This window comes from Cebus imitator, unplaced genomic scaffold, assembly GCF_001604975.1.
Source record: "Cebus imitator isolate Cc_AM_T3 unplaced genomic scaffold, Cebus_imitator-1.0 Scaffold11, whole genome shotgun sequence".
Classification (NCBI taxonomy): Eukaryota; Metazoa; Chordata; class Mammalia; order Primates; family Cebidae; genus Cebus; species Cebus imitator.
The window spans coordinates 4,365,671-4,375,817 of NW_016107326.1; the positions used below are offsets into that span (position 1 = coordinate 4,365,671).

General features: G+C 35.0%; 1 protein-coding gene across 5 annotated transcripts in view; it reads left to right on the forward strand.

Annotated features, from left to right (window-relative positions):
* Positions 1-10,147, forward strand: part of TRAPPC11 (trafficking protein particle complex 11) — a 54,369-nt gene that overhangs the window by 18,789 nt on the left and 25,433 nt on the right. For all 5 annotated transcript variants that reach the window (XM_017549551.2, XM_037746076.1, XM_017549556.2 and 2 more), the window contains 10 exons: positions 1,199-1,332; positions 1,962-2,109; positions 4,297-4,390; positions 5,548-5,627; positions 5,719-5,797; positions 5,880-5,934; positions 6,274-6,419; positions 6,659-6,720; positions 6,845-6,977; positions 8,160-8,290. In XM_017549551.2, the coding sequence (XP_017405040.1) occupies positions 1,199-1,332; positions 1,962-2,109; positions 4,297-4,390; positions 5,548-5,627; positions 5,719-5,797; positions 5,880-5,934; positions 6,274-6,419; positions 6,659-6,720; positions 6,845-6,977; positions 8,160-8,290 (1,062 nt within the window). The remainder of the gene's footprint in view (positions 1-1,198; positions 1,333-1,961; positions 2,110-4,296; positions 4,391-5,547; positions 5,628-5,718; positions 5,798-5,879; positions 5,935-6,273; positions 6,420-6,658; positions 6,721-6,844; positions 6,978-8,159; positions 8,291-10,147) is intronic.

The window sequence follows — 10,147 nt, forward strand, 5'->3', positions numbered from 1 at the left end:
AACAAGAGCGAAACTCCGTCCCCAAAAAAAAAAAAAAAAAAAAAAAGATATTAGAACTATGTGACTCCTTCTTGGTTTAATGACACAGAAAAGGTGTGTCTATTCACCTTAGAGGAAACTTTTATACCTACTGTTTGAACATTTTATTTTAGGATCGTATATCATAAGAATAGATGCCCTCAGAAGTCAAGCAAGGGCTATTTGGTTTGCTTTTAGTTTTTTCACATTAATCTTAAAGATGCCTGACATTGTGTTGATGATGTATGGCCAAATAGATGCTTTAATTCATTGTCTTCTTCTAATAGGAAAAGATTAGAAACAACCCAGTTATAAGTGATTGATTATATAAATTATAACTGCAAACAAAGGAATATTAATAGCTGTTGAGAATGAGGCAGCTCTATGTAGTGATATGGAATGATACCCAAAATATCATTCCATATCAAGGTGAATGAAGTCACAGATTAGCATATTTAGTATGATGTCATTATTTGTACAGAAACAATAGTTTTATAGAAATACACACACATGCTTATCTGTAGAATATATCAAGAAACATATGCCAGAAACTGATTGCCTCTAGAAAGGGAAATTCGATGGCTGAGGCACAGGAATGGATGAGAGACTGACTTTTCATGTGTTCCTTTGTACTTAAAAAATAAAAGTGAAAATTGTACAAGCACATGGAAATAAATTTAGACTTTGTTTCTTCCTTTTTTCCTTTTGTCCCAAATACATGTGTGTTATTACTATTTTGAAATAGTATGCCAGACACAAGTTTTCAAGACTTTCTGTAATATTCGTTTGATATTGAGGTAACTTTGCTTTAATTGTGCTACAGAAAATTTTTAGCTTTATGGCAAATCTAAAACTGAAAATTAATCTACCTCTTCTCAATCATCTGTTAGACATAGTTTATTTTAGTCCATCTGTGTGTTCTTCTTTGGGGATAATTTTTAAATTCTATTCCGTATTTTTTAAAAGCTTTTCTAAGGTGTAGAATAAATTATGTACAAACATGAGTTGTTTCAATTCTAAAAGGAATATATAACCTTTGGTTTTAGCATAACCATTCTGATAAGGAGGTGGAAATTTCATGGTCTTTTTTTAGTGTTCTCAAAATAGTTTTTAAATGAATGCCTTTTGACTTTTTTTTTTTTTTTTTCTTTTTTTTTGGGATCAATTCTACATTTTGCAGATCTGTAGGCTATGTTTTCAACACAATACCCCATTGGATGCAATTGCTCAGTTCCGAAAACACATCGACTTCTGTAAGAAAAAGATTGGAAGTGCAGAGTTGTCTTTTGAGCATGCTGCATGGATGTCTAAACAGTATGTTTTACATTGTACTTTTAGACTATTTTTAAAATAATACATAGTATTTGGAGAAATAGCATGGACTTTGGTTCCAAAACTGAACTAGGGTTTTTGTCACTAAGTAGGTTTTTGATGATGTTAGCATAGGTATGTTGCTGGTAATACTATACATTGCTATTGTATATACAGTTCCTTAATGGAAATTATTTAATTGATGGTACCATCTTTTTCATTTACAATGTATCTATTGAGTCTCTACCAAATGTCTGGGTCCTAGAGATATAGCAGTAAACAAAATTCCTGCTGTCATGGAGCTTATTGTTTGAGAATGATGTTTAAAAATTGCTAAAATGGAATTGTTCCCAGAAAGTTGGGTGTATTTAAGTGGTAGGATCTATGTTGAGATCCAGTTTGATGGTATATTTATAAAGACTTGTTAGATGACTTAAATATAGAACCTATCTGTAACCTATAATTACTGTGTATTAATATGTACAGAGAAGTTTGCAACAAATATTAACTGTTCATCAATAGCACCATTGTAATACAATCTGCTGAAGTTAAGTTTCCGAGGATGAATTACCAGAAATAAGCTTCTTTTTCTTTTCATTCTTTTTTACTTCTTGATTCTTTTTTTCTTTAAGATTCCAGGCCTTTGGAGATTTATTTGATGAAGCTATTAAGTTAGGGTTAACAGCTATTCAAACTCAGAATCCTGGTTTCTATTACCAGCAGGCGGCATACTATGCCCAGGAGCGGAAACAGCTTGCAAAAACCCTCTGTAACCACGAGGTAAGTTACCGACTCCATATTATCCAGCATGTAGAAGAGTTATTCTTCTCTTGAAAGCAGCTAGAACTGATTGGTGTTGATGATTTTTTTTCAAGTCCTTAAATTTAATTTGCTTTTATTTTTTATAGTTTCAGGAATTATAGTGATTTTTGATTTTAGTTTGAATACTCTATTTTTACCTGTGGATTGAGCAGAAGTTTTTCTTTGAAGAATTAATTTATGTTTGGCAGTAAGTTAGTGACTGTTTAGATAAGAGAAAATTACTTTAAAATAAAAGCTACATTTTCATCTTTGTCACACTGTAAATCCATTGTTTTGTTTCTGTGATCACTGCTGTTAGAGTTTGGAAATTTGTTTTGACCCACTGGAGAGGGTCTATGGACTTCTTTCTCCTCCTGGGTTTTCCTGCATGGAGACTCATTTTTTTTTTTTTTTTTTTTTTTTTTTTGAGGCAGAGTCTCACTCTTGTTGCCCAGGCTGGAGTGCAGTGGCGCAATCTCAGCTCACTGCAACCTTCACCTCCCAGGGTCAAGTGATTCTCCTGCCTCAGCCTCCTGAGTAACTGGGATTACAGGTGCCTACCACCAAGCCCACCTAATTTTTGTACTTTTAGTAGAAACGGGGTTTTGCCATGTTGGCCACGCTGGTCTTGAACTCCTGATCTCAGGTGAGCCACCCTCCTCCCCTCCCAAAGTGTTGGGATTACAAGCGTGAGCCACCCTGCCTGGCCTTCTGTGTGGAGACTCTTTAAGACTCTGTTTGAAGAAAAGTGTTGATTGCATAGTTTCTTAAACTTGATGTTTCATTTTGCCTTTTCCTTGGATGATTACATTTCAATATCAGTTTTCCTATAAACATCTTTAAGAACGTGGTATACGTATATAAATACATTTATATTTGTATAGTTACATCAGTTTATTTTTACTTAAAACCTTCAGTTCTCTTCTCTGAAGATGAGTGAATATTATCAGCAGTACTATTTTTTAAACTGTTCCAAAAACAAATAGTTTGCATATTAATACTTAAAGTGAACAGATTTTTTTTCTCTAAAATGATGATTTAACTCTTTTTACCATGTTATTTGTATGATTTATAATTTTATTTTGTGTATTATATTTCTAAAGTTTGGCATATTATAATTTGAACACATTATTTTAAAAAGTGATTAAAACTAGGTTTTATAAGAATATAAGGAACTGGGCATTAATAAATACCATTGGTTAAAATGTAAAATAATATTTTCATCAAATAATTTGAGAAGCTTTAAAATTATGCATATCTTTTGACCTAGAATTGAAGTTTTGGGAATACTAAGACAGCTAATAAATTCTGAGATAAGTAAGAAGATTTATTTATAAAGTTGTTCTCACAGATTTATTAATTGTAAAATAGAAATAAGATGAATAGCTATAGGGAATTCGTTAAAATATGCACCAGCAAGCAGCCATGAAAAATAATATTCTAGAAGAATATTTAATGCTGGGTTAAATGTACAGAATATATTTAAATGAAAGGAGCAGGTTGAAAAATCAAACATTAACAAATTTTTGCATGTGAAATCTGGAAATGATAACATAACATTTCAACAGTGGGAGTTGGTAGTAGGTTTATAAGTAATTTAGATTTTCATCCTTTTCCTTTTGGATGTTTTCTACATTTTTCAACAATGTACATGTATTACATCTTGGTTTCAGAGGGAAAAGTTATAAAGAAGAAAAAGCAGTGTAAGTCTGTCAGTTCTGGTGCCAAAAATATCCCCTTAAAATACCAGGATTTTATACAGAAGTGATAAAGAAGGATAATAGTATCTTCTCTTTAAAACTCCTTGTAACATTGTTTTCATTTACACAAAGAGCATCTCTGCATGCGGAATAAATATCATGCATAATCTGTAATATATTTTTACTCATTTATTAGAGCAACGATTAAAGAAAGTGAAGAAATTGCTTTGAAATCATTTGTCAGAATCAGATGGATTAATTTTTATGAGACTACCTAAATATTAAATGAAACATTTTAGCTTAGTTTTTGTTAAAATTTATGTTAAAATATTCACAAATTTGATAATTGAATGTATGTTTGGTGTTTGTATTTATGAAAACTTTTTTGTTCAGTCAAAGATTGGGCAAGAGTTGATTTGCAGTGGGTTCCATAAACTGTTATTTAGGCTTGTGTTTTAATTTACAGGCTTCTGTAATGTATCCCAATCCTGATCCCTTAGAAACACAAACAGGCGTTCTTGACTTTTATGGACAAAGATCATGGCGACAAGGAATACTAAGTAAATAATTTTTCCCTCCATCCTTTCCTCTCAATCTCAAAAGGCAACAATAGCTATCATAGATTTTCCATTGGCTACACATGCATAAAAAATTATGTTGATGTAAAAATGTGTGCTTTTTAAACATTGTTTCATTTTTAGAATGCTTTGTATGTATTACTACATCTTAGAGTAACTTTCTAATTAAAGATGTTGCTGTGATTAAAACATTTATCTGAGTGTGGTGGCACATGCCTGTAGTCCCAGCTACTTTGTGAGGCTGAGGCGGAAGGATCACACCTGTGAGTAGCCAGTGCACTCCAGCCTGGGCAACATAGTGAGACCTCACCTCAAAAAAAGGAAAAATACAGCATTTGGACATCTGTTGTTTTAAATGACACATGCCACTGTTGTCTATTTAGGTATTTTAATTCCAGTTAACTTTAACAATTGATTTCACATTTTAAAACAGCATTAACTTGTATTACCTTAAAAACAATTTCTCTGCATATCTTTTTAATGCTTTATACATAATTTAATTCAAGCAATTGAACTGTAACCGTTAAATTCCTGACTAGATGAGGTGGCTCATGCCTGTAATCCTAGTGCTTTGGGAGGCCAAGACAGAAGGATTGCTTGAGGCCAGGAGTTTGAGACCAGCCTGGACAACGTAGTGAGACCCCATCTCTTAAAAAAAAAAAAAATACAGAAATTAGCCTCAATGGTGGCACATGCCTGTAGTCCCACTACTTGGGAGGCTGAGATGAGAGGATCACTTGAGCCTAGGAGGTTGATGCTACAGTAAGCTGTGATTGTACTGCTGCACTTCAACCTGGGCAACAGAGTGAGACCCCATCTCAAAAAAAGAAAGAATAGAAAACGATTTAATCTCCAGTGAGTATATCCTCTACAGAGGATAATACCGATACTGCTTTTCAGATGGTTGATTCCACTAGGTAAAAGAACATTGAGCTCAATAATGTTCCCATCAGAACAGAACACAGAGAAGTTACCATGTTAATAAAGCTGCCTCTTAGCACCTTTAAGATTCTAGAATGTTCAAGAATCTGAAATGATTATATTAAATAAAGACTTCAAGGAGTATACACATACAGTGTTCATGTGAAGATTTGTATTGAATGAGCTATCTAAGATGGGTTGTGTCTTTTCTTACACAGGTTTTGATCTTTCTGATCCTGAAAAAGAAAAGGTGGGAATTCTTGCCATTCAGCTGAAGGAGAGAAACGTTGTTCACTCCGTAAGTTTTGTGTCCAATATAAACTGTTTTTTGCACTATTAAAAAAAAAAAGTTTGTACTGAAATGTTTTGCACTCTACTTTGTCTAATAGGAGATGATCATAACTCTTCTGAGCAATGCTGTTGCACAATTCAAGAAGTATAAGTGCCCACGAATGAAAAGTCACCTAAGTATGTACCCACACATGTCACCATTGCATGCGACTTTGAGTGACTTCTTAAATTACATGCATAAATCTTTTCTCCTTTATAGTGGTTCAGATGGGAGAGGAATATTATTACGCAAAGGATTATACCAAAGCTTTGAAGTGAGTCCTGTTCACTATTTACTTTTACAAGTATTTAGATTACCTTAAGTGAAATTGGAATAGAAATCAGTGTTGAAAAAGTTAGTTTTTTCGTATTTATTTCTATGACTGTTAAACTCCATTTCTGTAATATTTTTTCAAGTGTCATTGATGGCACAATCTTTTTCAGCGTTTCAGGAAATCTCACATTTAGCTAAATATGAGAATACCTGTTAAACTATCTCAGTAAGATTTTTTTATACTTACGTAAAGTGAGAAAAGTCCTTTTTTCTCCATGAGCTCTTCAAACCCTTTCTTGTGAAGCCGGTTCAGCAAGTCTTTCATTCTGTCTTCTTCGAGGTTGCTGGATTATGTGATGTGTGATTATCGTAGTGAAGGATGGTGGACTCTGCTTACGTCTATATTAACTACGGCTCTGAAGTGCTCCTACCTCATGGCCCAATTAAAGGATTACATTACTTACTCCCTAGAACTCCTTGGCAGAGGTAACCTGATGTTCTTTTGAGTAAAATTCTTGATACATAAAATTGCGTAGCATCTTTAAGCTTTTTAAAATTTAAAGAATAATTTAGTCTCAGATAACTAGTACTACTTTTATTATAGGCAAATCACTATGCTTAGTCATCTTAGAATAGCTATTTATTGTTATATGAAGTTGTTAAAGCAATAAATGGGGTAGTAGACTTAAGTACTTATAATGTTTTTCCTTTTTTCTTCATACTAGCTTCAACTCTGAAAGATGACCAGAAGTCTCGGATAGAAAAGAACCTCATGAATGTTTTAATGGTAGGTTGAAATTGTTTATATAAAGTGTGTTATTAGGCATATGTATACGTGTATCTATATCAACTAATGCATCTAGTGGTTTTTCTTTCAACTAGTTGAATGAATGTTAACTGTGTTGATGCAGAATGAAAGTCCTGATCCAGAACCTGACTGTGATGTCTTAGCTGTGAAAACTGCCCAGAAGCTGTGGGCAGACCGAATTTCTCTGGCTGGCAGCAATATTTTCACAATAGGAGTACAGGACTTTGTGCCATTTGGTAGGTAGCTAACATCTACAGTATTATTTCAGAGAAATTACCTTATTTCTAGAGAATGAATAGAGCAGAATAATAAATATAAAAATCAAGAAAGAATTTTCGAAGTATACTCATGTTATAGATAAACTGATTTGTGTGTGTGTGTCTCCTCAGTGACTTATAAAGATAGTCAGGATCTTAAATACTTTTATGTCTTAAAAATGTACTTTGCTCATTTGTAGTTCAGGTGTTATTAGAAACACTTGACAGTTATTTAAAAGGTTTGTGCTTTACTGTCCAGGTAGGTATTTTGAAATAATAACAAAATGGCTCTTTTTTGTTTAAAATCTTGTCACCTACATTTCTGGAACAGCTGTGATTTTAAAATTAAAGACGGTTTTGAAGCTATAATTTATTTAAATTTTCTTTTCTTTTATTTATTTATTTTTTTTGAGACAGGGTCTTACTCTGTTGCCGAGGCTGGACTACAGTGGTGCGATCTTGGCTCACTGCAACCTCTGCCTTCTGGGTTCAAGTGATTCTCCTGCCTCAGCCTCCTGAGTAGCTGGAATTACAGGCCCAAGCTAAATTGTCTATTTTTAGTAGGGATGGGTTTCACCATGTTGGTCAGTCTGGTCTTGAACTCTTGATCTCAGGTGATCTGCCTGCCTTAGCCTCCCAAAGTGCTGGGAATTCAGGCATGAGCCACTGCACCTAACCTATTTTTTTTTTTTTTTCCTTGACAGAGTTGCACTCTGTCGCCCAGGCTGGAGTGCAGTGGTGTGATCTCAGCTTAACTGCACCTTCCACCTCCTGGGTTCAGGCGATTCTTGTGCCTCAGCCTCCCGAGTAGCTGGTATTATAGGTGCATGTCACCATGCCCAGCTAATTTTTGAATTTTTAGTAGAGACAAAGTTTCACCATGTTGGCCAGGGTGGTCTCAAACTCCTGACCTCAAGTGATCCACCTGTCTTGGCCTCCCAAAGTGCTGGGATTACAGGTGTGAGTCACTGCGCTCAGCCTAAATTTTATTTTTATAATGAAAAGTGAGCTCATTTGTCTCTTGAAATGCGTTAAGTGCAGAAGTCAGTAAGAATGGTCAGTGCAGATGTGTCTTTCTGAAGAAGAAATGTGGTTAACAGGATGTGTGTGGGTCCTGGGTACCTGGTTGTGCGTAATGCAGCCTGTTTGTTTTATTTCTAGTACAATGCAAAGCCAAGTTTCATGCTCCAAGTTTTCATGTTGATGTTCCCATTCAGTTTGATATTTATCTGAAGGCTGATTGTCCACATCCAATTAGGTTTTCCAAGCTCTGTGTCAGCTTTAATAATCAGGTAATGGTGCCATTTCATGTGTTTTTACCACATGTTTATCTTGTAGCTTGTGTTAAACTAGATAAAATGAGCTTAGTGAATTTTATGTCTTAATGGTGTCATAGCAACAAATGAACTTTGGCAAGGTCTGTTTACAAATATATTCCAAACTTCTAGCGATTCAAGTTTTATACTTTGCCTACTCCAATTTTTGTTTTCACTCCATGTTTATGAAGTCTGAGAATTCTGTGTGTGTGTGTGTGTGTGTACACGTAGTATATATATACCTTTTTGGTCTTTTTTGAGACAGGGCCTCGCTTTGTTGCCCAGGCTAGAATGGAGTGGTGCAATCATAGTTTTCTGTAGCCTCAACCTCCTGGACTCAAGAGGTCCTCTCACCTCAGGCCCCCAAGTAGCTGGGACTACAGGCACCTGCCACCACATCTGGCTAATTTTTGTATTTTTTGTAGAGACAGTGTTTCGCCATATTGCCCAGTCTGGTCTTAAACTCCTGGGCTCCAGTGATCCACCCACCTCCGCCCCCCAAAGTGCTGGGATTACAGGTGTGAGGCACTACATCTGGGCTTATATTTTTTTATAGTGTATACTTGAATTCCAAATAAGGTATATTCAGAATGAGTAAAATTTAAAAAATCATTTGGTTTATATTCTACTTCAACATTATTAGTTAATGTTATTAGTTTATGATCATGGAAGTAATTTAGGTTTGATATTTTAAAAATTGGAATAGATGGATATAAAGTGAAAAGTAAATGTGTGTCTTCTTTTAATTCCATTCTCCCATACATCCTCTATGTTAACTTCTTGAATAAAGTCTAGACATTTTCTGTGCACAAATATGTAAGCAACTTTTTTTTCCTTGCAGAATTGGGATTGTTTGAATCATTTTCTGCATTTGAATATATGTGAAGCATGATGTAGTATATAATCAAGCACTTGATTACATTACAACTCTGTTATGAATTCAATTAGTAGATGATCAACTTTTGATTACCAGAAAGTACAGTGAGTCTTTAACCAACAAGCATTTATTGAGAGTTACAATATTCTTAACATTCTGTACCTGAGTATAGCATATGTCGACCTCATTAAAATGTAGGCATTTTGGGGGACAAGGTCCAGGACAGAATCAACGATTGCCCAAGTAGGTAATGAAGACTAAATTACACAGTGTGGCTAGAAAGAAGTACAGCTGTAGTAGGCACGCCGGAGAAAAGGGAGGGAGTTCCAGGACTGAAGATGAAATTACGATAGGTCTAAAAAGATGGGAGGGGAGAACATGTTGGCAACGAGAAAACACTGCATGGAGACAGAAGAGCGTATTCTGTGTTTCTGGGATAGTCAAACCTCTCTAGAATCGAGGGTTTATAATGCTCGGTAGTGGGAAATAAGGCCAAGTGGCTTAAAGGAACCTTGCAGAGTTAAGCAGGGATAGGCTAGTAAACAGATGTCTTTCAAGACGTATTCATTCTTTTATCTGTGTTCTATTTATTGGCTGGTGATAAAGAAACGGTATTATCTGTTTTATTAGGATTTGATTCATAAGAAGTCAGAAATGTCTCTGTAATAGAAATGATTAGATGAAGCTGGGTCACCTGAAGATCATGATGTTTTATTCAACTTCAGACCCTTACACAAGGATTCCCTCTAATCAGCTTGAGAATTTTATTTTATTGTTTTTGTTTGTTTGTTTTTGAGACAAGGTGTCTCTGTCTCCTGGGCTGGAGTGCAGTGGCACCATCTTGACTTACTGTAGTCGTGATCTCCCAGGCTCAAGTGATTCTCCCATCTTAGCCTCCCCTGAGTAGCTGGGACTAGAGGCACATGTCACCATGCCCAGCTAATTTTTGAATTTTT